The 27507-nt window shown below is 39.7% G+C and overlaps 1 protein-coding gene across 1 annotated transcript in view; it reads right to left on the bottom strand.

Moving 5' to 3' along the window:
* Positions 1 to 27507, bottom strand: part of LOC101863168 (low-density lipoprotein receptor-related protein 4) — a 72355-nt gene that overhangs the window by 13332 nt on the left and 31516 nt on the right. The window contains exons 2-28 of the mRNA XM_005093454.3: positions 24793 to 24927; positions 23547 to 23663; positions 22614 to 22727; positions 21695 to 21811; positions 20960 to 21088; positions 19260 to 19370; positions 18582 to 18698; positions 17474 to 17593; positions 16842 to 16958; positions 15549 to 15674; positions 14962 to 15192; positions 14408 to 14564; positions 13347 to 13564; positions 12207 to 12383; positions 11560 to 11685; positions 10834 to 11042; positions 10228 to 10415; positions 9196 to 9397; positions 8665 to 8854; positions 7984 to 8115; positions 7005 to 7142; positions 5894 to 6152; positions 5195 to 5357; positions 3309 to 3531; positions 1524 to 1655; positions 603 to 780; positions 55 to 170 (exon numbers count right to left, since the gene is read on the bottom strand). Coding sequence (XP_005093511.1) covers positions 55 to 170; positions 603 to 780; positions 1524 to 1655; positions 3309 to 3531; positions 5195 to 5357; positions 5894 to 6152; positions 7005 to 7142; positions 7984 to 8115; positions 8665 to 8854; positions 9196 to 9397; positions 10228 to 10415; positions 10834 to 11042; positions 11560 to 11685; positions 12207 to 12383; positions 13347 to 13564; positions 14408 to 14564; positions 14962 to 15192; positions 15549 to 15674; positions 16842 to 16958; positions 17474 to 17593; positions 18582 to 18698; positions 19260 to 19370; positions 20960 to 21088; positions 21695 to 21811; positions 22614 to 22727; positions 23547 to 23663; positions 24793 to 24927 — 4242 coding nt within the window. The remainder of the gene's footprint in view (positions 1 to 54; positions 171 to 602; positions 781 to 1523; positions 1656 to 3308; positions 3532 to 5194; positions 5358 to 5893; positions 6153 to 7004; positions 7143 to 7983; positions 8116 to 8664; positions 8855 to 9195; positions 9398 to 10227; positions 10416 to 10833; positions 11043 to 11559; positions 11686 to 12206; positions 12384 to 13346; positions 13565 to 14407; positions 14565 to 14961; positions 15193 to 15548; positions 15675 to 16841; positions 16959 to 17473; positions 17594 to 18581; positions 18699 to 19259; positions 19371 to 20959; positions 21089 to 21694; positions 21812 to 22613; positions 22728 to 23546; positions 23664 to 24792; positions 24928 to 27507) is intronic.

Genomic DNA, 27507 nt, shown 5'->3' with positions numbered 1-27507 from the left:
TCATTGTATTATTCATTTATCTGCTGCAGATGAAAAGTGAAGTTAGGCTTTTACCTGAATCTGTCCAGTACAAATTGCGAGCTATCCAGTCCACAGCAAGCCCGTCAGTGGTTGCTAGCTCTTTCTGCACCACAGTCTCCATCCATTGACTGCCATTTAGGGATGCACGCCTGTGGACAGGAACAGAAGTATTGTCTAAGCATTTGCGTTTTTATATCGCACAAAAAAAGTATTATTTCTGTAGGTCAAAGTTTCGTGATCTCCATGTATATTTAATAGATCAAAACTGCAAAAAAAAGACTCGAAAAATTTATTTGACCATATATTACCCACTGGATTAAAGCTCCTCAGTGTCTATGAAAAGAATAAAAGCATAATTAAGCGAACATTAAATATTTTACCACTTTACAGCCAGAAATCTTTTAAGGGAAAAAGAACAACTCAGTCTATCGGTTACAGAGCCAGTAAAGTCATGCCATTCAATATAAATATCTATTAATAATGAAACTTTTGTCTCTGCTAAAAGCGGAGTACGCATGTCTTAAACTTGGCCATTGAACAAGAAAACTTGAATCATCACAACAAAAACCAAAACCACTGACCGTATGACGTCCAAGTACACATCGGTGTAGTACACAGTGCTCTCTTTGTAGTCAAAGTCCAGGGCAATGACATTGTGAAGGTCTGGCAGGGGCAGGTAGACGTCTGTGTGGTCAGCGGTGTCCAGCGAGATACGCCGGATGCTACCCCTGGCCGCAAACAGCAAATACTTGCTAGGCACTGTGGACATTAGTGAAACAAGATGAGCAACAGATTCTGAGTGGCTTAGAGGCAGTTTCTTGCTAGTCAGCCAAATATCAGCCACATTCTAACGCAAATGGAGTAGACAAACAGTAACACTGAAAAGAAAGAGAAAGAGCAGAAGACACAAGGGCACCGACAAACCACTAAATAAATTCATTTAAGTCTCATGCAACTAAACAAACTTTCCTAAACAATTCACAAGGCAACAAGTGAAATTCTTAAGCCTCATTATAAGAGGTAACTGTGTTATGAACAAATATGGCTGTCCCAGAGCCAACTTGTCATAAACTACAGCTCAATAATCTGATGGAATGAGACAATCCCTGGGCTGACTCAAGGAAAAATTACAAAATTACATCCCTGCTCTAAGTCACTTTTCTCTTTATAATTTCTGAATGAAAAGGCAAAAGGATCTGTATGATAGTGCTAACTACTCAAGAAAAGACTCAGAGAATCAGGACATGTGATATTTACTTTGTTCTTAGTCTCATCCTTTTTTCCCCTCTCCTCTTTCCTTTCAACTTTTACCACGAGACACAGTGTCCACCTCCAGAATGATCAGGATTTGTGATACTTATTTTGTGTATTGTCTCATCCTTCTTTTCCTCTCCTCTTTCCTTTCAACTTTTACAAAACAAGACACAGTGTCCACCTTCACAATGACCTGTCCACATCAAGAAATAAAACTAGTACAAAAAGCAAAGAAAGCCAGGACTGACCTTCATGACAGGTTCTGCCGTCCTCTTTCATCAGGATGCCAGTCGGGCAAGCACAGGTCGTCCCCCGCGGGTGTGGCAGACATAAGTGGCTACATCCTCCATTGTTCTTGCCACACCGGTTCACGTGAGTAGCTGAGGGGAAATGATCAAGAAAGCCACATCACTTTACATTCTCTTTCTTTTTTGCAGTTCTGGTAATAGTGTAATTAGGAAGTTAAAGTGCTTTTAATAATAGCAACATATCATCTCCAATTCTTATTCTTTCAGTGTAGCAGCAATAAATATTTTCTTCTTTTTCTAGAAGGTGTACTTCTCAAAGCAATATATATTTCCAATGTTCTTTCTTTTTCAGTTTGTGTTAGTGATAGTATATATATATATATATATATATATATATATATATATATACTCTGTCACATTTTTAAGTAAACACATTTTAAAGCTCAGTAAAAAAAATCCATGCTACCAATTACTTTCAAATTTTCCCACTGAGTACGTGAAATACCTGTCACTGGTGAGTTGTTTTCAGATTTCTGAACGTGCAAGTGGTTTTGTTACTGCATGCGTGTTACATGTTTCCGGTTCTTTAAAAATAACTCATGGCACGGAAATTAGTTGTTTAAAAAAGAAGTGCACATCAAAGCTTTTTCATTTTTGCAACATTTCGCAAGTGATAAAACTTGTGTTGTCTAAGTCTAAGTTTCATGATGCCACGCCTAAGAGAAAATGTGCGAAATCAGTTTGTTGGAATGATCAGTAGAGGTGTCTCCTTATCCACTGGTGCAAGACATTTTAATCTAACAAGAAGACCTGTGTACGCAACAATGGATCGTGAGAGATCTACTGAATCACCTAAGGATCGACCCTGTCGACTTGAGAGAAGAAAAACTACTCCAAGAGAGGATCTTTCTATACAGTACCCCTGTCGCATCTACGGAATCGTTTTAAAACGACAAGACAAACCAGAGATGAGTTGAAAAACATGTGACAAAACCAGCCTCAGACACTTCCTCAATTTGAGATAGCGTTGCAGTGCAGCAAATGATTGATTCCATGCGGCGACGATATCAGGCCGTCATCAATGTAAGGGGACATCTTACGCGCTACTGATCGTGTTACTTTTGTAGACCACCTCCACACTTTTGTAAGTCAGGAATAAACCTGTTAGGTTAACTTTTGGTATTGTTGTTATTTTTTTAGTTTTTTAAATTGATTGAATTACTATTCCTGAAATTTTTAAGAATATCGGCTCATGGTGCCGATTTTCATTTTAACACAGTGTATACTTAAAAATGAGACAGAGTATGTATCATTTCAGTCTCTCTTTTGCAGTTTGAATACTAGAAATAATAATGATCATAATGGTGTTCTGAATGCTGTATTCAGATTATGACTTTAATGAATATTGAGGTCACAACACTGGTAAAATCTTATGAGCCTACAGTAGAAACTTTTTCCCAAAGAAATAGATATAAAATGACAACTTTGTTGTTCCTTTTTAAAAATGACAAACAATCATTATATGCAAAGAAAACGACTTTTCAACATAAAATAAACTCATACAAATACATACCACTGTCTATCATTTAAAACCTAATCCACAATCTCAAACTCACAAAACTTAAAGTTTAATGGATAACTCATAGTCTCACACCGTTTTTGATCAAAGACTTCTCTGGTATCCAGGCTACCCTATTTAAATCAGTTTCAAGTTTCGCTTCCCCATTTCGTGCTTGGAAGCTATAATTCACATTTCTCATTCTCTGTTGATGGCTGAGTACTTACCGATGCCTTCGATCTGGACAGCGTGGATGTCCATTATGCCTGGCAGGTTGTCTCTGACCTTCGTCACGTTGGTTCCCAGATTCTTATTGGCTCGATGGATTGAGCTCTCCAGCCAGTCGGTCCAGAAGATGGACTGTCCAGCAACAGTCAGTCCATAAGCATGGCTCACTTTGGTCACCAGAGCACGGCGGTGTTTGCCTGACAAGTCCGCACATTCAATGTACTGAAACAAATAGATGTTCACTGCATTTTTACTGAAACAAATAGAGGTTCAAGGCATTTTTACAGAAACAAATAGAGGTTCATGGCATTTTTACTGAAACAAATAGAGGTTCAAGGCATTTTTACTGAAACAAAAAGAGGTTCAAGGCATTTTTACTGAAACAAATAGAGGTTCGAGGGAAACAAATAAAGGTTCACGCCATTTTTTTTTTACAGAAACAAATAGAGGTTCAAGACATTTTTACTGAAACAAATAGAGGTTCGAGGGAAACAAATAAAGGTTCACGGCATTTTTTTTCTCATTCAATGGGTGGAGTCAAGACCGAAACTTTTCTATATACACACACAGAAAAGGACCTTTTGAGCCAAAGGCGCCCCCCCCCCCCAAAAAAAGTTACGACTACTTCCCCATACTGATGTTATTTTATCAGTCAACAAAAGCTTTCTATTAAAATTTTCAGAGACACAACCGTCTTTCTTCTAAAGCAATCATCTATGGGCATCAGAAAATGGACCCTTTAAAATTTTTTATGACAAACACTAAAATATTTAATGAATACATGATAACAAATGCATAATACTTTATAATAAATTGAATCCTGAGAAGCATGGTGGAAATACACTTTTCCCTACTGTTCACCGCATCCCTCTATAACGGTATGTATGCAGATTGGCAATAATGCATGTGCTTATAGCAAGAGATGGGACTGATCATATACTTTCTTTATTCCTTAACAACTTTTTTACAACAAAAAGAAATGACATTATGACCCACCTACAGAGAAAGAAACAGACCACGATTTTCTGCCTTCGAACAGAACATACACAGCTCAACTTTCACTTGAACAGAATAAAACCAGAATTTCCCCCAAAGTGTCCTTAGTGTGACTATGCATATGAGACTGTGGAACATCACCTTTTCCACTGTACAGCCCTAAATGACATCAGAGCTACACTTCTCCCTCCGAGACCTAACATTGACAACACACTCTACGGAACATTACAGCAACTGCAACAAACCTGCACTTATCACTTCATGGCATTGGACAGAAGAGCGAGAGCCCAGCTGTTGCTCAATCGATAACAACAACATAACAACAACAATTTTATGATACTATATCTTGAAAAGCATATTTTCATCTTTGAACAGAAGACAGTATTGCCAGTGTACTCTAAATATGACAGACCATGCAACCACTTACAGAAAAGGAACAGGCTGCAGAAAATTGTACCTTAAAAATGTTTTTAAATTCACATTTCTAGATTGTGAACTTTTGCATCATGTGAACATCTAAAGGAGTAATTAACATTTATGTTTGTCAGAAAGGCAGCATAAAATTCAAAAACTGTTCAAAAATGTCATTTCTCAGAGATTTTATTTCTTACAGTGATCATCTCATCTATATATAAGGCTCAATTTCACACGACATTAATTATCATGTGGACTTTCATCATAATTGTTTTACTGCAACATTGACACATTAGAGAAACAGGGACACCTGACAAAATAAATTTCTTGTTCAGGAATCAAATTAACTTAATTTCTTGTGCATGCAATTATGAAGTGCCTCACCATTATACAATCTGTGTCATGCTGCATGACAACAACAATTTATAACCCTACAAACACCTGAGCAAAAATGATCCAAGAAGAGAATACTCACCCCATTTCGTGCATCAGCCCAAATAATTCTGTTCATTGGTCGATCAATTGTGAGGCCGTTTGGCCAGATGAGACGGTCAGAGACAATAATTCTTCTGTTCCCACCATCCATGTCAGCTCGCTCAATGCGTGCATGTTTGCCCCAGTCCGTCCAGAACATGTATCTGATTTTAGAAAGTCAAAGGAAAAAATAAGCAAATTTATAAGCATTCATAAGCATGTTCTGTGATCAAAAACATTGGCATGGCAATCAGCATTCTGTATGACAGAATAGCCATCCGAAGACTTCAGTTACAGCTTTCACAGTGTAAATATTCACCATGCCCTGTATAAGCCACACACTGTTTCTGTGATGAACTTTTCTACAAATAGTTCTGTATCAATTTTTTTTAAATTGCTCATATAATGACCAAAAAAACTAAGAAAATAAGAAATCAACAACAAAAAATTAAGCATCACAAAAATATGTCTGAACACAGAAGAAACAAATAGTTTTATTGTACCTTCAGGGGGATCATTAACACCTTCTTATATACAACAGACCTATTGGCTATAATCATATTGACTATTTGGGGCAGGAGGGGCATGTAATTATTAACTAACGGAAAAAGGGTTACCATTATTTGGATACCATCACATTGCGGAATAGGCAGGAGGAGCTAGAGAAATAAGATAAGAGGTATTTCAAATCTCAGCTCACCCTTTGTCATAATGCAGGGCAATTGCTCTGGGTTTCTCCAGCTCTTGATAAATCAGCACTGTCCTCATGGAACCATCCAAATTGGCAACCTGGATGCGATTGTGGCCATCATCAGTCCAGTAGATCTTACGGCCGACAGAGTCAACGGCCAACCCATCAGCTGTGTGTATGCCATGCTCCACAACTTTTTCTACATTTGAGCCGTTCAGATTTGCACGAGAAATACGATCAAGTACAGTGTCTGTCCAGTACATTTTACCTAAGAAGAGAACAAACTTGAATGTGAGTCAGATATCTAAATCATTCTGTTATATTCTAAAGTCAACGACAAATCCAGAGACTCAGAAGGCAATGAAAGCTTTCTATTATAATCTTCAGAGACACAACCCTCCTTCTACAAAAACATTTCTCTATGGGCATTAGAAAATGAACGCTTTTAAAGCTTTTAAAAAAATTAAAAACATGAAAATATTCAATGAATGCATAATAATAAATGCACAATATTTTATAATAAATTGCCTCCTGAAAATTAGTGAGGGCGCACTGTGAACTCAGCAGGCATCAAACTGGAATATAATGCTGATAACCCCGATTCACATCCCTGAGAGGTTTGAGAAAAGCAAGAGGTTGTCATGGCTCAATCTTCATGATCTCAAATTTTAAATAACCATATGATGTTGCAGAACGCTTTGCACACTTACCATAATTTAACATCAAATCTAAGATCCATTTGTGAGACCTTTTTCCTATCTGGACTCTGAACTAGCTGAACATTTACGTGGTTGGTGAGGGACAAGTTCTCACCACAGGACCAAAGAATTTAGAGGGGGAGGGGGCGCCTTCAGAGCCCATATTGATCCACAGCAATAGAAACAAGAATCAAAGCATGACCATTTTTTTCTTCTTTCTTTTATCTTTCCTCTTGTACCTGTAGGGTGTGGGTAGGTTTTACTCCCACAACGACCGCTACGGTAGCCATGAAGACTATTCCGGGTCACCCTGAAACATCCGGCTAAAGGGGCTCTGGTATAACTGCCACAGGCCTTACAAGCTCGTGGTGTATTATTTATTGCTCAAGAAAACAAAAGGAGAAACAACCATGACCACTAACCTTCCAAAATGTCCACATCAATAGCTATGGCGTTCTTGAGGTCTCCCACAGGTATGACCACGTCCATGTAGTACTCGACCTCCAGAGAGATTTTACGAATATCTTGACGCCGGGTGAAGATCAGAAAGTTGCGCATCTCTGACCAAGACAAATGTGACAGCTCATTAGGCCTATAATGACATACTTGTTCAGACTATGTATAAAGATGTAGTATATGAGCAGCGTACATAAATATACGACTATAAGGAAATAAATTCATTAGTAAGGAGAATGACAGCTAGACACCCTCTACTACTAGTAAGTTGAACTATTTCTTTCATTCAGAACAAGAAATACCCTTTCATAGAAAGTTTCATATCGTTATAGTTGCTTTGAGTAAACCAAAACCCCCCAAAAATTCTTAATTTCGAATTGTTTCCCCAACTATGGTCAATGATTTTTTTAAAAATAATTTGAAAGTTTGCCAGCACAGTTGCACCATTTACAACATAAAAAAGGCAAAGCAAAAGGAATGCCAAGTTGGGTCAGGTTGAGCTTGGTCTTACGTTTGACTCTGTAGCAATTCAGTGGAGACAAATTTGCAATCGAAAAATTCTCAGTAAGTTGATAGAGGAAGCAAGAACACTGACAAATGTAAAGTCAACATTCAAGGAGGATGTACATTATGAGTAACCATGAACAAGAGAGGCTGGGTCACCTCGGGAGAACGTGGAAGTGGTCAAGGATGCACGAGTACATGTGCCTGGTTGTTGTTAATGTTTGTACACATGTGTATTTGTGCGTAAGTGTTTGTGTCAAACAAGCAGGTGCAAGTGCAGTTAACTTTTTAATACGAAGGACAAATAAATCTTATCCAACCTCATCATAAATAAGAGGACAAAACATAAAAGTTTCTCCAGAGAACAGACCCTTGGCGCTCATATGACCTTATGCAGTTGCGAGCGCCGTAAAACCTCTACTAAAACTAAAGAGAACAGACCTGTCTGACACTGTTTGCCATCCGATCCCAGCAGGAGCCCGGTGGGACATGCACACCTGTACCTCTGTGGGGCGGGGGCCAGTAGACACAGGTGACTGCAGTCTCCGTTGTTCTGAGAGCACACACTGGACACTGCCAACAGACAAACACAAATTCATGTCAAAATATGCCGAGATGCTGTATATATGGAAATGTTGCAAATAAAAAGGTACATGATGCCGGAAAACACTTCAGGACAACAAAGGCATTTACCGACAGTAAAGCGAATCAAAGGGGAACAAACCTTACCGGGAAGTTACACCATTACCCTTTAAAATTAAGATAATACACTACGAAAATGTTTCCTATATGAGTTTAAATTTTCACGAAATTAATTACATAGTCACTATGTAGTCTAGCGAAAAAATGAAATATCTGTCTATACCTGTAGTAAAGTAAAATAGCACGATTAACGTTTACTACTACTGGGAGTGTTTCATATGACTATATGCACGCTTGCTTGCGCGCATGCGCACGCACGCACGCACACACACACACACACACACACACACACACACAAAGCATAAGACCAAAAAGGGACAAAAGTAGTAATCTGAAAAGGGGCAGAACATTTTTATCAAACCTTAAAGTACAGCAAAAATTCACTACATCTCCACTGCCAAAATACAGTTTATTACTCACCATTCTCTCTGTCCCTGTGGAAAACCTTGAGGTCCATAATGTGGCCAAACCCTGAAGCCAACACCCCCTGGCTACTCCCCGTGTCCTTGTCGGCAAAGTGTATACTGCCGGTGTGCCAGTCGGTCCAGTACACAGAGTTCTGGTATACCGTCACGCCAAACGGGTGCTGGAGATTCACTGAGATGAGCACCTGGGGATGGCAGACATAATTGTTATAGTCATAGTCAATTTTTTTGCTTCATTTTTTAAAAGTGTTTGTGTGTTCCGGGGAAGGAAGTATCAATGTTTCGTTTAGTTTTAGTAAGAGTATTACGGCACTTCCGACACAATAAGGTCATATAACTGCTGAAAATTATAAGCGTTACAAGAAAGTATAAGGATGATATAGATGTTTGATAGGAAAGAAGGAGCAAACTACATCAAAGCACCCACAAACAGCCCACTCAATGGTTTTGTGTTTGCACCACTTCCACTGAAAAATGACCATGCTTTACGGATATGAATAATGGATAAAGATTGTTATTGCCTTACTTTTCTATTGGTTCCATCAAATGAGGAGCACTCAAGGGCGTGAGTGCCTGCGTCCACCCAGTAGAGGCGATTATCCGTGTAGTCGATGCTGAGGCCATTGGGCCAGGTCGTGTTGTGACCTACGATCACCTGACGGTCAGTGCCGTCCATCGCAGCTCGCTCAATGCGAGCAGTTTTGCCCAGCTCCGTCCAGAACATCAGGCTAAAACAAGAAATCACAATATTGGCATTAGTAATAGTTGAAGTTGTAGTAGTGGTGGTGGAAGTAAAAAGAGCAGCAGTAGTAGTGAAGTAGCAGAAGTAGTAGTAGAAGCAGCAGCAACAGTAGAAAAAGAAACAGCAGCGGCAGCACTAGTTGTTGCAACAGTAATTGAACTGGTAGCATTAGCAATAGCAGCAGCTTCAGCTGAGGTAGCAGCAGCAGTAGTAAAGGTAAAAGAAACAGTAGCAGAAGCAATAGCAGCAGCTGCAACTGCAGACTAGTAAACACTGTTCGATGTCACGGCTGGAGGGAGGGAGGGAGTGAGAGAGAGAGAGAGCAAGAGAGAGAGACAGAGAGAGAGAGAAACACATATTCCTGGAACCTGCCTCTAGATCTCCGTCCAAGGTGGATCTTGGCCAAACTCTCTTTCTCTTCCCCTGGGAGTTACATCTAAGAAATTGTGACAATGGTGGTGCAAAAACCATGTACAGTACTGCGTTATCTGACAAAATGCCTTTTTTTTTCATTTTTGGCGCCAAAATTTTTTTTTAATTGCTAAATTGAAAACTTGATCAGTTACCCTACTTGTGTGAAAAAATCAAACTGAAACTCAAGAGTAGTTTTTGAATAAATAAGAATTTAAATTTCGGAAGAAAACCTTTTTAAATTCAATGTCTACAATGACAAAGAGCCTCTTTATTTCGTTGAATATATTAGAGTTCAAATTTAGAAAAAATGCCGTTTACAACTAAATGTTTACGCTGACGAAAAGCCTCTTTATCTCTTTTAATAAAAGGCGTTTTGTCAGTGTACGGCTGAGTACAACATACCCTAGGCGGGGATGCACCACGATGTCACGAGGGTGATCCAGATCTCTCCACAGAAGCACCGTCCTCATCTTGGTGTTGACGTTGCTCACTTCGATGCGGTCGTTGCCGCTGTCCGTCCAGTACAGGTTACGGCCTACCCAGTCATACGCTATGCCTGCTGGGGAGTCCAGGCTGGTGTCTGCGATGAGCTGTTGGGATGGGGGGATGGGATGGGGAGATTTTGTAAGATAATAAAATACTTGTTTTTGGGGGTTTTTTTATATTTCTTATTGGAGGAAACAGACTGTGTGCTTTCGCCACCTACTATTGAAGAAATTGGTTGTCATCAGACATTGACAGATGAGCTATTACTTTTATTATTAGAATTATTATTATTAGTATTAATATTATTATTATTGTTATATGTTTAGAAAATGTATTCATTTCAGACAGGTGGTCCTTTTGATCAGTGTAATTATACCACAGAAAAAACACAGGGAGGGAAGATGGAAGCGGTCTTTTGTTCAAATCACTGTCTTGGACAAGAGGTCGTTAAAGTTGAGTCAGCTATAATTAATTCACAGTCTACACAGCAGTCTCAAGTCGAGAGAGCCAGCCACCACTGACCTGCTCATCATTGCCGTCCCAGGAGGCCTGCCCAATGCTGTCCACTCCGATGTCTGACCAAAAGATGGAGTTGGTGCCACTGTCAAAGTCCACTCCCACCACACTGTCCAGGCCACTCAGGGGGATCACAACATCGGTCAGTTCTGGCACGTCGATGGAGATCCGGCGTACATCTGTCTGGGTGGAGAACAGGATGAAGCTGTCCAGAACTGAGGGGGGAAAAAGATAGAAGGCGGGTCAAATCAGATTGGCCACGTACACATTCAGCTAAGCCACAAGTTTTTACATGCCTAAATTAAAGAGAGAAAAGATAACATTTTATTGATTTCAATAACGAGAAATTTGCTGAAACTTCCACTCACCCATTGGCACTGAAGGAGTTTGACTTACACAAATAGAAATAAATAAAAGCCAAGGTCCGTCTTAACACTCACAGTACCAAAGGCTCATATAATGAAAAACCCTCAAGTACCGCACCAGTTTAGAACACTGACACCATGGTAGAATTTTTTAAAGTTTTAATTTAAAAATTCACGGAGTTTCATCAACCATTCAGCTATCACACAGAGTGACTTCCTTTGATATTTACTTCCGGGCAGTGGCTCCCTTCGTTGTTCAAATATGTAGGGTGTGCCTGTTGAGCTGGTGACTCCAGCGGTAATGAGCGCATACTGCGGCCTGGCACAATTGTACTAAAAGCTTTAAACTGACATGCCAGTGACTCACCTTCAGCACAAGTGTTTCGGTCCTTGCCCAGCATGAGTCCAGTGGGGCAGGCACAGGTGTAGCCACTCTCGTGGGGCAGACACAGACGACTGCAGCCTCCGTTGTTAGAGCCACACTTGTTCTTTTCTGTCAGACAGAAGGAAAGAACATCCACACTGTGTTCATGACATGCATTAAGTTGTTGCAGTTGTTGTAGTTGTTGTAATTGTTGTAGTTGTAGTTGTTATCGATCCAGGATAAGCATTAAGATGAAAAGTACCTTTTATCTAACTGAACAATATATGGAGAGTTAAAGGAGGCTTTAGATAACACAATGCCCCCCATCACACAGAGAAATGTGTGCATTTGTGTGTGTGTGTGTGTGTGTGTGTGTGTGTGTGTGTGTGTGTGTGGTGGTGGTGGTGGGGGGGGGGGGGTGTTGATAGAAAATAAGGTATTTTAATGATTCGAACAAGTTTCCAGCCTTCCAGCAAACGTGTCCCTGAAAAATGTAACTTGGGTTGAATCTCTGTAGTTTGGTGACTCTTGCATATAGGGTCGAGTAAGTTCAGAAGTACATGTGCGTTATTTACTTTGGTCTATCATCCTGCTCTTTTATAGGAAGCAGGGACCAAACAAAAAGGCATAAATGAGAAGCGTAAACTCACCTGGGGGCTGTCTCTGCGGGTGCATGGTGTGTATGTCCATGGGAAAGAAAAGGCTAGAGCGTACGGTCTCCACATGACTGCCGCTGAACTTGTCAGCTTTGTTGATGCTTTTGGTGAACCAGTCCGTCCAGTACAGCTCGTCCTCAAATATAGTCAGGGCAAAAGGGTGAGGTAAACCTGTGGGTAAATATGAGAATGTTTAAAATTGGTTCAAGAAAAAAATGAGTTTACATAAATGCAAGGATTTTTTTTTATTAAGCATGTAACAGCCCACTGAGCTGGGGTTTTTCCTAGATTTAAAAGTGTGAGGCTACAGAGGAGAGTAGATAATGACGACCTTATAGATCAAGATGTCAGTTGGTCACAACAAAATAAGCATTTATCAAAAACTCTTCGATCGCTAGAAGCAACAGAACAGCAGACAGAAAGTAAATAAGGAAACTAATAAAATGAAGCTTTGAAGTATATAGAATGGAGACTTGAGGTTTGAGTTCGGGTGAGTGTGAATTGTCGACAGATCAATTAATAGAAATTATAACAACAATAAAACTAGTACATGGACTGAGTACTTAAGTAGAAAGGGAGGGAGTTAGCGGTTATTAACCCTTTGAGCCCTTGCCACTGGCACACTGGTGGCGCATAAAACTGCCCGTATGCCTAACCACCGGAACACCGGTGAGTGAGACCCCATTTCAAACCCATCCCGCCTGAGATAAAACGCGTACGAAAAACAGTGTTTACTACGCAAGGCGCTATTGATTTTTTGGAAAATCTTTCTGAATTAGATGCTACTAATGACAAGGACTACCCTGAGTGGGATATGGAATATGATTCTGACAATCATACAAATGTGAGTCATATATCGCTCAGGAGCTCAGGCAGAGGGGCATGGCAGCCTCAGGAGGTCAGGGCTCAAAGGCGTAAGCCTTCTTTTTACCATCCTCTCTAAATCTACATCCTATCTGAAGCTGAACATCACAGGGGAAAAGTTAATAAAAATCTGATAAGAATGGGTTGCAGAGACTATTTCTTCATCACAGTACAGCAAAAACTATTAACTCCCTTAAAGGCAAAGCAGATCAAACAAAGATGCTGTCAGGTCTCACAAACATTACCGTGCTTTCACATGTTCTAACAAACCTTCACTGATGACTGTTCTGCGGTGGGAGCCGTCGAGGTTGGAACATTCGATCACATGATGCTTGGCATCTGCCCAGTACAGCCTCTCAGCAGCGTAGTCGACCGTGAGGCCGTTGGGCCAGAAGAGAGAAGAGTTGGCCAGCACCATGCGAAGACTTCCATCCATTCCTGCACGCTCAATCTTTGGGGTACTGCCCCAGTCAGTCCAAAATATTATCCTAGCAACAGAAAATGGACAGAAACAGATTATTTCAAGAGAAGTATGAAAAATATTAAAAGAAACAGCCCATAGCTGAATGAAGAATACTTTACTTGATTTCAGTACTCATTGAGCAGAATCAAAAGCAATCTCTCAAGATACCTGACAGAAAGGTTCACACAAAGAAACCTTAAGTAAATCTCTTTCAGCAAGCAAATAGTCGGCAAGGTATTGAAATGTACCAAGCCCAGAAAACAAAATTCCCCAGGAGCAAACCCCCCCCCCCCCCCCCCCCCCAAAAAAAAAACGGTTTCATTCTTTTAACAGCCGTACCTAAATTATGTATTTGTCCTTGCATTTTTCAACATTTAAAATGTGAATTTCGACAAAATATTTCTTGAGCACATATGCAATCGATATCACAGATTATGAAACTGCAATAAATTTTTTGGTCAAAATTTAGGGTTTAGAACATTTTAACAGCTGGCTCACAAAATACAATTAAGAAAAATATTCTTCTCCACCTGAAAGCACTGGATTAAAAGGAAAAAAGAATCAATATTCAGACACTGTCACTTAAGCCTATCTGTCGTTAGAAACATTAGTCAGAAATATTGCTTCTTTTACAAATAATAAATAAAAGAACTTGTTAAAAAAAGCAAATAGAGAAGAATACGAAGCCTGAATTTTTGACTGAAATAAAATCATGCAAAAACTTTGAGCAAACAGAGGTAAAACATTTAAAATCCTAACACTCTGTTTATAAACGAGATTAAAATTTCAAGCAATAATATTCATTATCCATTCTCAGTAAACAGCTAAAAATCTAAATCCACAAAATAGCTGTGAGTGGCCCACTGACCCTTGTCGGGGAAATGCTGCAATGGCTCGGGGTTTCTCCATGTTCTGCCACAGGATCACACGACGGTAGGAGCCATCCAGGTTGGCCACTTCAATACGCGAAGTGCCTGCGTCAGTCCAGAAGAGCTTGTCATGGATCCAGTCCACGGCAATTCCCACTGGGACGTAGGAGAAAGTGCAACATAATTACATTTCTAAAGATCAGAAAAACAGCTACATGTACAAGTTGCCACAGAGAATTACCAAGATATGCAGGGGAACAAAACCAACTGAACTTCTGAAGGTCATTAAAATAATTATTCCTAGTGGGACGAGACAGATATGAAAAGTTCACATGAAATTAATTTCTAGAGGTAAAGCACACCGATATGAACATTTTAACTTAACTGATCTTCAAAAGATAAGGAACAATAGTTGTGATATCAACGGCCAACTGACAAAAAACTGGATGAATTCCTAAAGCATCACAATACTCCTTTGGGATTATTTACGAGAGAACCAGTGAACCAGCCATCAACCATCCCTAAAATCTAACAAGAAAACGAGGAGACCAACCTGGATTCTCTAAGCCGTCCGACACAATGTCAGTGACGTGACTGCCGTTGAGGTGGGCTCTCTTGATGACGTCCAGGGTGACGTCGCTCCAGAACACTAAGCCGTGCTTGTGGTGGAAGTCCAGGGCTATGGCATTCTGCAGTCCTCGCAGAATGGACGTGTACTCAGACTTGTCGGGGGTCACGCGCCGGATGTCCACGCGGTTGGCAAATATCAGGTAGGCTTCACCACCTAAAACAAGAAATATCATCAAAGTCATGTTGGCAAATATCAGGCACTTCTTATCCTTTGGCCCTACTGCTTGGTTTACACCACCATACACTGAGACATACGTTTGCTAGGTACTAGGGTACAGGCTTCGGTGGGCTTTTAGTTCCACAGGAAGAAGTTGTAAAATAAAGTGTTGTCATATTGTCACACATACAGTTTTTATCTTGTTTTGTGGATCACACACATGATATTTTATTTATAAATTCCAAAGTTCTCAAATTGTAAAAATAAAGTGTCATCATAAAAAAGTTTGCCTTGTTTTCATTAGACACATCACATATTAATTTGTCAATCCCCAAGTCCCAGTCTCCACTGACCCAGCGCCTTGCATCCTCTACCATCAGGCTTTAGCTGGTAACCAGGAACACAAGAGCAATTGAAAGACCCCTGGGAGTTGCGACAGATTTGGCTGCACGTTCCATCGTATTTACATTCATCCACATCTGAAAACAAAAAATAAAATTTGTGACAAATGTTAACACATCAAGTTATCAAACATAACTAATGTTAACAAACCATATTATCATACATAGCAAAAGTTAACAAACCCTATTATCATACATAGCAAAAGTTAACAAACCATATTATCATACATAGCAAATGTTAACACACCATTTACTGATTCAGTTCAACTCAAAGAGAAGCTCGACTTCACAACAATGAGTACCTAGAGCTGATGGATGGGACATGTCTTATGCCTCATCAACACAACTCAGTCTATTTTTATAGGTAATCTAGTTCGACACTGCCCATCAGGGCCAACCCAAGCCGACCAAGACAGAGTATCCCCGCAGAAAGACTGAGCAACACTGTAAAATGTCTTCTCCACATGGGAACGACACACATCTCTTTCATACAAGGCAAAGAGCCTTTCCATCACACAACAAACACTGGAATATTTAAAGCTGAGAACAAGCTTGACGAAAACTACAAATTACACAGGAGAAAAAAGTAAACCTGACAGCAACACCCTTCAACCACTTATGCAAAAGAAATTAACAGAAACCCAACTCAAACCAGAAAATGATTGAGTGACACAAGTTGACGTAATTGGACCAGTCTTCTTTGGGAACAGACAAAGTAAATACGGACACTCAAAATAAAAGAAGAAAACATCTTTGGAAACAGACAAAGATAAAACAAACCCCTAAAAAAGAAAAAGCAACAAAAAAAAACAAAAAACCCACAACAAAAACCTCTGTTATATATGGCAAAAACCAGAAAACTATATTCGATGTACTAACTTACTGTACAAACAAAACACCTCTTTACTGCAGCACTGAAAATTCAGTCAACCCTGCTCTAACAGCTGCCTGTACAAGACAAATCCTCTGTACAAATGGCCTCTTCCCATTTCCTCCCCTGTGTATTCGTTTTTAACATTATAAGGACACTGTGTAAGACATCCACCTGTCTAAGACAACCACTTTTCTCATTGACAATGAGTGGCCGTCTTAGACAATAGCTACTGTATGCTAATCCATCAGAAAAGGATGCACAGGACAGGCCTCACAGGAGAAATGTTGTCGATGGCCTATGCTCCACTGGGAGCTAAAAAGGGCAAGAGAAGAGAGACTAATCCATCATCAAGAACCACAACTCCATCTTACCTTCACAGGACCTCTTGTCTTCCCTGAGGCGATACCCTTTGTTACACCAACAGCGCACGCCGTGAGCCACCGACCTGCAGTTCTGCTCACAGTCTCCGTTGCATGTCATTGGGAGTTCTGTACATAGAGGCAAGACGAATCAACAGCTGATACTTTGAGTCTCTACAAAAGCAGTACTCTTACATTTTTTTAATGATTTAGTTTTATTAAGAGTTTTATTACGGCACTTGCAACACATAGGCCATATAAGTGCTGAAGGTTATAGGTGTAACTTGAGAGTAACATACAAAAAAACCCACAAAGGAGAGATAAGGATGATAAAAATGATTTGCACGAACATTTCGACTGCTCACCATAAGATTCCGTCAAATATCACTTTTCAAAATGGCAAATAGCAGGGTCTTACACTGAGCAGTTGATTTGTACCTCCAGTTTTTTCCAGTCTTTTCAAGTTTATTTATTTTTCAGTAGCTTCCTAGATCACATCTGTTTGTACATTTTGCTTTCGACACACCCTCCGCCCATCATTACCCTTTTCAGAGTCTATTTCAAAAATAAATATCTAAAAGACAGCCAAAAACAGCCACAAACCACCTATAAACCACATGCCCAACAACTACCCGATAACTCACTATCACAGGCTCGTTCATCAGCACCGTCCGGGCAGTCCGGTGTACCGTCACACACTTTGTGCAGATGTAAACACGTTCCATTAGCACAGCTGAAGTGGTCCAGGCGACATTTTCTTGGGGCTGAAACAGAAATCAGTCACATACCAAAGTCCTGCTATCAAAACTCTCACATCCCTCATGATTTACAAATAAAGATATTTGCCGAAATAAAATAACTTAGAGTAAAAAGAACTTGTATAAACATGAAACCTTTGGTCCCATCAGACACAGTCCAAGTCTTGGAAATGACAAAACAATGCAAAATGGGACAAGACAAAATTCATGCCAGTCATGTAAAATTCTAGTCACAGCAATGACATATCACAAAGAATATGACCCTTAACTGGTGAACTTATAAATAATTATGTAAACTTCAGAAGAAGCAAAAAACAATAAGATACGTTTAAAAAATAGTCAAAAATGTTTAAAGAAAGAGACAACAATATCATCAGAAGAAATTTGATTTTACTGACAGGATCAAAAGATATTAAACCACTAAGGCACCAGTCAGTAGAACAGAATAAACCAAGAAAATTAATCACTGTGCATAGATTCTATGATCACCCATTATAAAACTGTCCAACACCAGCTCTTCTAATACTCTAACCTCTAGCAAAATCCTCTTCTTCTTCTCAGTCGAAGAATACACAACACTTATTACTGTAATAGGGAACAGCTGTTAAATTCAAAGATTCCCATCCTCTAGAGCCTGATGGTAAAAACCCAAGGGTAGCTGGACGGACAACTGACCAGATGGATAGCGAAAGAGATAAATAGTAAACATGAAAGAAGAAATATGAAAAAGACAAGTTCCGAAAAAAGAGGCGACAAAAATAAAGAGACAGGACCTTCTATATTAAAATCTTTGGGGGGAAAATGTGAAACCATTTTTTTTAAAAAGTTAAAAACGAAAGAGAAAAACCTTGAAAAACAAACTGCAGAAGAGGAAAAAATTGCTTAAAATATCAAGAAACAATAATGAGGTGAAGCAGTAGAGCATACTTCAGAAATGTTTCCACAATGACCAAAAAAAATTTTTTTTTAAAGGAAATCAGGAAAGATTCCTTACTGCATCCAATCTCATCACTGTCATCCGAACAGTCGGCATTCCCATCGCAGTGCTTCTTTTCGTCAATACAGAAGCCAGAATCACATCGGAACTGTGAATCATCGCACTCCAGAAGTGCTGAGGAGACAAAGAACAGAACACAATAGTTATCCACGAGACATATTCAAAACAACACATTAACATGTTACAATTTTTAAGTGAATACAAACTACAAAACCACTCCTCTGTCCCTACATTTTGTTTCCAGAGTGACTGTAAACACGTGTACACATGTAGAAAGTGGAACCAAAAAAAATAAAACCAACAACCCTGAAACATTTACTGATATTTTTGGCACATACTTATTTCAATCTAAGGGGGTTTTTTTTAATCAGAAAATTAAAATGCTGAAGTAAGGAAGGAAACTATAAGATATTTACTTCTGCAAAAAGTGTGAATTAAGACTGTTTGGACCATTAGTACTATATAACAGAAAACCCTCTCTGAAATCAGTGATACACACGCTTCAGGCCAACACACCTAAAGGAAACATACAGAACAAATAATTAGCTGTACAGACCTGATGAAGAAAAATAATAAAGCAGAAACTCATTACAAGCACTGAAACAGCAACAAACAGTCAGCAATAAAATTTGCCGTCCCCCTAAAAAAAAAATCTGTCAAGGTCAAAGGCCATACCGCATCCAGCCTCGTCACTGGCATCTTGGCAGTCTCTATCTCCGTCACATCTCCAGCTGAGGTTGATGCAAGCGCCATTGGAACAGTTGAATTCTCCTGGCTGGCAGTGACCTGTGGGACAGACGTCAAAGGTTGATTGGATATATGTGTATACAGTCAAACCTGCCCCGACAGTAACCTGTCCAAGACAAGCACCTATGCAAACAACCACACAACCACCTTCCACTTCATCCCTTATGGTTTCAAAATTTCATGACACTGTCCAAAACATGCACCTATATAAACAACCACTTACCACTACACCCCCCCCCCCCCTTCCCCTACCCTCTGCGTTTTTTAATTTAATGACACTGTCCAAGACGTGCCTCTGTCTAAGACAGCCACCCGCCAAAGTCATCATTTCAGTTTGTATTTCTCTAAGACCCACTGCGAGGGCAAGCGAGGCAGGGGTAGGCCCAGAACAACATACTTAGGGAACCTGAACAAATGGGCAACAGGGAAAGATCAGGGAAACGTAGCATTTTTGAGAGCATCCGAGCAAAGGAATGAATGGAAAACCATGATCGCCAATGTCTATCGCAGATCTGGCACTGGATGATGAGGATGCAGACCCACTGCAGTAACCTAAGTGTTTCCGCACACCATAACAAAATGACCCATACTCAGAGACTCCATGACAATCAGTCCACACACATATATAGCTACTAAAAAAGCTCTGAAATCATAACAGCAGCAGCAGCAGAAACTGCAACAACAACAACAACAACAACAACAACAACAACCACTACAACAGCAGCAACAACAACAGAAAGCTTCACACCACAGTTCATCTCATCAAAAACAAAACAACAACAACAACAACAACAGAAAGCCAGAGACCACAATTCATCTCATCAAAAACAACAACAACAACAACAACAACAACAACAACAACAGAAAGCCAGAGACCACAATTCATCTCATCAAAAACAACAACAACAGAAAGCCAGAGACCACAATTCATCTCATCAAAAACAACAACAGAAAGCCAGAGACCACTATTCATCTCATCAAAAACAACAACAGAAAGCCAGAGACCACTATTCATCTCATCAAAAACAACAACAACAACAACAACAACAACAACAACAGAAAGCCAGAGACCACAATTCATCTCATCGAAAACAACAACAACAGAAAGCCAGAGACCACAATTCATCTCATCAAAAACAACAACAACAGAAAGCCAGAGACCACAATTCATCTCATCGAAAAACAACAACAGAAAGCCAGAGACCACAATTCATCTCATCGAAAAACAACAACAGAAAGCCAGAGACCACAATTCATCTCATCGAAAAACAACAACAGAAAGCCAGAGACCACAATTCATCTCATCAAAAACAACAACAACAGAAAGCCAGAGACCACAATTCATCTCATCGAAAACAACAACAACAGAAAGCCAGAGACCACAATTCATCTCATCAAAAACAACAACAGAAAGCCAGAGACCACAATTCATCTCATCGAAAAACAACAACAGAAAGCCAGAGACCACAATTCATCTCATCAAAAACAACAACAACAGAAAGCCAGAGACCACAATTCATCTCATCGAAAACAACAACAACAGAAAGCCAGAGACCACAATTCATCTCATCAAAAACAACAACAACAATCACAACCACCACCACAACAACAATGGAAAAGCTACCGACCACAGTTCATCTCATCCTCCCACTGGCCACAGTCGTTCTCCTGGTCACACAGAGTCTCCTTCCAGATACACTTGAGGGTCTTCTCACACTGCACCTGGTTGTTGCTACACACTGGCCGCGACAGCTCCGCTGAAAGTGAGATGAATGTATATTAATAATATCAAAAAAATAATAATAATAATGATAATAATAATAATAATAAAATAATAATAACAATAACAATATAATAATAACAATAATAATAAAAACAATAATAATAAAAACAATAATAATAATAATAAGAAGAAGAAGAAGACCTAAATACTACTATACTGCTGCTGCTACTAATAGTAATAATAATAATAATAATAATAATAATAATAATCATAATCATAATAATAACAATAATAACAAAAACAAGAACAACAGAAAGCTACACAACACAGTTCATCTCATCAAAAACAACGACGACAACAGAAAACTACAGACCACGATTCATCTCATAAAAAACAACAACAATAATAATATAATAATATCAAAATTAATGACAGAAATACATATAATCTGCAATAAAATATATCTCACGGTATAGTAAGAGCTATTATAAAGTATTTTTCACACACAGACACACACGTGTGCACAATGCATGCAAGCACTCTCACAAATACACATGCAGACGCTGCTGATATTCACGCTAGTACTTTTTTTAAAAAGTTTCATAAATAAAATATAACACCAGTGAGAGAAAATACTGACCACAATGTCTTTCGTCACTCCCGTCGCTACAGTCCACCTCGCTGTCACACTTCCACATGTACGCGATACAGGAGCCGTCAGAACAGCGGAACTGGCCCGGCTTGCAGTCTTGGAGAGCTGGAGAGAGACGTGGGACAAAATCAGTCCAGGTGATATGCAACTTTTGATGTACATAAGGTTGCAAATATAAATTTCATTTTGTCCCTTTGCTTTACCCTTCCCCTTGTACTTAGAGCCAAAAGGAAAGGGGGACAAATCTACTCTTAATGAAGAAAAAGCTCAATATACATACATTAATTTTCTAATTTTTTAACACAAACAAAAAAATAGGGAGAATTTGCACCCCTGTCCTCGCAATCACATCGTGACAAACCTAAAGGACAGGATAAACTCTCGATGAGATCAACTAGGGTTATTAACTTTCTGGCCGCGATCTAAACTACTTTCCTCCAAATAAGCCCAAAACAAAACCACAAACAAGCACACTTTACACTCTGCCTGAGCTTCTTCTGAAATGTAATCCACCTACTCTTAGATTGAAATGCCCTAGCTACTCAGGCACACATTTATAGCCATCAAAACCAAACATTGGGAAAACTCAGCACTTGGGCAGCCCAGGTTGGGGAAATCAGCAGATTTGAAGTCAGTTTTCAACCAAAGAGGCACAAGCTCAAGAGAAATGGCCAAATTGTAACTGTTGATGTTTTTGTTCTCAGCTACACAATTTATTATTTGTTCCTTTAAGTAAAGAGAAGCAAATTGACATAATAATTAATGGAAAGACAGACAGACAGAAACAAAAGATATAAAGTTAAGAAGTAGGACTTACCAGTGGCACCCTTCAATCACCCCAATTTAGATCAGAAACAATAACAAAAGAGGAATGTAACAGTAAGTACAACGGAAAAGAAACACTTACGGCATTGCTCATCCGTGCCATCCTCACAGTCGTCGTCTCCGTCACAGCGCCAGTTCTGGGGTACACACTTGCCGTTGGCACACTGAAGCTCTCCCTTTGAACAGTTCATTTGGGCTGCAGCAAAGAAACCATGAGCAGATGAGAAATAGGTTTACAAATGACGTACGACTGAACATTTGTAGCGCAGGTTACGCACCTATCAACATGATTTACACTTACAAGGAATTGCCACCAACTAAAAGGTTATGAGGAATCAGATTTTAGTGTCAATAAGAAAAAAACACAAAGGAGGATTACTTATGTCGTTCAGGGGCTTTTATAATCCTCCTCTCACACGTCAACTGTTACAAAATAATTTCTCAGGTCGATTCTTCAAACAACTGGTTACAAAATTTTTATTTTTTACAATTTCAAATTCTGAAAACATTCAACAGCAGCAGCAAATGCATTTACAGTAATACTATATAGCATAACAGGTCAACAAAATCAGACATAAAAACATGTCCTATTCATCATTACCAGCTCTGAAATTTAAATAATTTGACAATATCACAATGAGTTCTCTCCAAAATTATGTCAAATTGACTCTCTTTGTCAAGTCACAGAGCTGAAAGTTGACTAAGGCAGTAACTTGCAAGCTTGCAACTTCTCTTCCTCCTTGAATGTTAAAGGTCATCATAGTATATGATGGATGAAATACAGTCGAAACTGTCGAAGACAGAACAGACACCCATTGTTGAGGATAAAAAAGCGGCTGAATTAGACACGTGTCCATCTTACACAGTGTCATTAAAATGTAAAATATACACAAGGGGGAAGGGGGAATGGGAAGTAGCCGTTTGTACCAGAGATTGTCTTATACAGGTGGCCATTAAAGCAGGTCCGACCATGTTATTATCAATCATAAAGAAGTCAAACTGGCAGTGGACTTACGGCACTTGAGCTCGTCCGAGCCATCCCCACAGTCGTCATCCCCATCACAGAGCCACTTGGTCTTCACACAACGCCCATTGGTACATGTGAACTCGTTCTCAGGGCATTTGTACTGCTCTGGAAGAACAAACACAAACAATTGAACCTTTATACCAGATTTATTATCTCTTTCCAAGTTTTTCTTTATTATCTCTTTCCAAGTTTTTATACCGTAGACATTGCTGTCATAGTGGTAAAAGTTTTTGCAATCATTACTGTTGTTGCTATTGTAATTGTCCATTTATCTAGAAGCCCTTTGCCATGTGTCCTTTAACAAATGTAATGAACATGAACAGAGGCAGTACAGAGGCCCTGGGGGGAAGAAGACAAGAGAAAAGGGCCCAGTGATTATCCTATCAAGACAAGCTTGAGAAAATTTGGCCATTCAGCACCACAGCAGAGGATGTTACCTTACTGTTCACTCTTCTATTGGATATGAATATGAAGCCAAGGGGTAAATAGTGTGGTACAGTACTTAAAGAATACCTACTAGAGAAATAAAACAAAAAAATTTTCACCAGCCAACGCAACACCTATACCTTTGCTCATAGCTTGAGGAAAAACAATCATACAGTATACAATTTGTTAAAACAAAAACAAAATATTCACCAGCGATCACAGCATCTATATCATCTTTCAAAGCTTAGGAAAAAGCGATAAAAATATACACAATGTTTTTAGCAAAACAATCTCCGACACTCTTAAACTACATATGTGTCCCGACGCGGTGGAATCAGCCGAGCCGCTCGTCAATTTTTTGGGCATACGAAGTTATTGGTATGATCTTTTATAGCCTTTTGATTTCCCTTTCATTTGGTGAAACAATTACTCATCTTGCCATCTATCTTGAAAACAAGTCGAGTTATTTGAGTTTTAAAGTTAAAGAGGTAGGGGTCGCCTAGTAGCAGGGGTAAAATTAGTGATAAAATGGCCGCCAAATTTTGGCAACTGCCAAAGCTGGAGAGACCTTTGAAACTGCAAATTTACATTTTTGAGCCTTTTGATCAACTTTTTGCATGAAAATTCTCACGGAAATGTTTTTAAATGGATATAAACTATGTTGAGCCGAAAAACAAAATTCTATAAAAATTGCCCTACCGGTGGAAAAAATGCCTTTTTCTTCGATTTTTTAAATTTTCACGAGCGCCTGATTTCACCATGCTGCCTCACATATAGGCAATATACTGATGTCTTTACTGAGACTTACGACAGTCCAGTTCGTCTGAGCCATCCGTGCAGTCCGGCTCCCCGTCGCATAGCCAGTCTCTGTGCACACACACGCAGTCTGAGCGGCACATAAAGTAATGCTCGCATGTGATGCAATCTCTGCGCGTGCTCACAACTGTGGATGAACAAGTAAAGACATTCAAAAATCAGAGTAATTAAAGGATTTTTAACGCCAAGGAAAGCATGTTGACATGACGATGGCACTCAAAATAGTGCTTGGAAAAGCCAGCCAGACATATAAACAGACAGACTGAAAGAAACAACACAGAGACAGGGTTTCTTCGTCGATGTTGATTTCGTTGGGGGGGGTTGTAAGTGTTTTATGGCGCTTGCAACTGCAAAAGGTCATATGAGTGCATGGGACATATATTAAATATTTTCAGTTGCTGAGAAATTTTGAATTCCCAGGTGGCAGCCAAAGCCTACTCTTGTCGATTTTGGACCACCAATGTATCTTTAACGTGCACATAGGACCTCCAAGATTTTTTTTCCTTATCTGAGAAGACTAGGTGTTAGATCTTACCTACCATAAGAAGAGGGTTGTGGCCGAAAGACAGAAGTAAGAAGGGGCCAAGGACTAGCAGTAGAAAGGCTGAAGAATATGAGCGAGGAGCCCAGAGGAGGGGACAAAGGAGGTGAGGGAGTGGGGGGGGGGGGGCAAAAAGTGGAGACGAAAGCAGACAACAGAACATTGTTAGAGAGCAGGAAAGGAGGTGAAATGAGAAAATTTTGGAGAAACAAATTTTCCGTCGCTATCCGAAATCGAACCAGGGACCTATTGAACGAGAAGCGAACACCGTAAGCTCTCGACCGCAAGAGACACCATGGACAGTTAAGAAAATGGGTCAAGAAAAGAGACACCCTCCAACCAACAGGGGAATTAAAGGGATGCTCATAAATTTGACTTTGGCAACAGAGAGCTGATAAAAAAATAAAAATGCATTTCAAACAAAAGTAAGAAAAAAAAGGGGGTGAAGAACCCATCAGAAAAAATAAACTCCAATCCATCCATGACAGAGCAGCAAATTTAAGCAAAGAAAAGAGAACGTTTTCAGCACATGAAAGACAATGAATGTGCATATCAATACAACGAATCATACGGTAAGCGCCCCCAAAAAAATAATTAAAAAGCAGCCGACTGCTTGATAAAATGAATTAACAGTCTCGAAATGCAAACAGCCTTTAAAAAAAACTAAACAATCCAGCTACAACGAAATTCCATACTGAGCAACATGACCTCGACAGACCATGATGACAAAGACGATAACGGAGAAGACTGAATGTTCTCTTGAAACTCTGGACTTTAAATCAACACATGAATATGTACAAGTATGTGACAGGGTTATACGGCCGCATAAACGAGAGATAGAGAAAAAGAGTTAGAAGGGGAGAGAGGAGAGAGGAGAGGGAGAGTGGGGCGGGGAGAGAGAGAGGGAGAGAGAGAGAGAGAGAGAGAGAGAGAGAGAGAGAGAGAGAGAGAGAGAGAGAGAGAGAGAGAGGGAGAGGGAGAGGGAGAGAGAGAGAGAGAGAGAGATGGGGGAGAAGGGGGGATGGGGGCGTGATTGCTTATCAGAACGACGATCCAGCTCAGAAAACACACAAAAAGCAAGCATAGCTATATTTACTGTGAAATGTAAGACAGCAAAATGACAGGACAGGATAAGATAAATAATTTTTTAACAGAAAACATTATTCTTACAAAAGGCACATACCGTACGTCAGAGAAGATATGGATAATGCATGTTACAATAATATCATGTACTTGTATAGAAAAGAGAATAGAAGAGCAGATAAAGCATAACATGTCAAAAGCTATGGCATTTTCTTTCGTTGTTTTTGTTTTGTTTTTTTTATTCGGGGGGGTGTCTTTTGTAGAAGCCACAAAAATACATCAAAAGAGAACATATTCCGATGAAAGACGAAAGAAAAAGAAGAAGAATTACGAAAAATATAAATCTGAAGAAATACGGCAAGAAAAGTAGACACAAGCACCAGATTGTTCAGCATCGTCAGGAGAAGGTCTCAATGCAGAAATCTATAGAGCCAGTAGCCAACTCTCAATTTGGTGACGGTGAGTGAGAGAGTAACTGAGTGAGTGAGTGAGTGAGTGAGTGAGTGAGTGAGTGAGTGAGTGAGTGAGTGAGTGAGTGACTAGGTGAGTGACTGAGTGACTGAGTGACTGAGTGACTGCGTGAGCAACTGAGTGAGTGAGTGAGTGAGTGAGTGAGTGAGTGACAGGGCGACTGAGTGAGTGACTGAGTAGAAAGAGAGAATAAAAAGAGTCAGTGAGTTTACAAGAGGGGAGAAAAAAGCATCAAAAACATCGGACAAAGAGGGTGAACAACGATCACACGTGGCTTTATGAGGGCTTCAAAGACCAGCAGTCCTTATAAAGTCTAAATTCTGTTCTAAGCCCACGACTGCGCAAATAATTGGAGAGCCGTGACTTCCACTTGAAGTGACGTCCCTGCAGCACAGAGCAGCAGGTCGTAAGGCCGGGGTAATGACAGCACCAGGCTAGAGGTAAAAGGTGGTATCTGAGGTTCATTAATGCTGCAGATAGGACGTTTGTGCTCTGGGCCACTACCCGATCAAAAGAGGGGTTTATTGATTCATTTATTCTCTCTCTCTTTCTCTCTCTCCGTCTCTCTCTCTCTCTCTCTCTCTCTCTCTCTCTCTCTCTCTCTCTCTCTCT

This window comes from Aplysia californica, unplaced genomic scaffold (assembly GCF_000002075.1).
Source record: "Aplysia californica isolate F4 #8 unplaced genomic scaffold, AplCal3.0 scaffold00064, whole genome shotgun sequence".
NCBI lineage: Eukaryota > Metazoa > Mollusca > Gastropoda > Aplysiida > Aplysiidae > Aplysia > Aplysia californica.
This window is presented reverse-complemented; position numbering and strand designations above follow the sequence as displayed.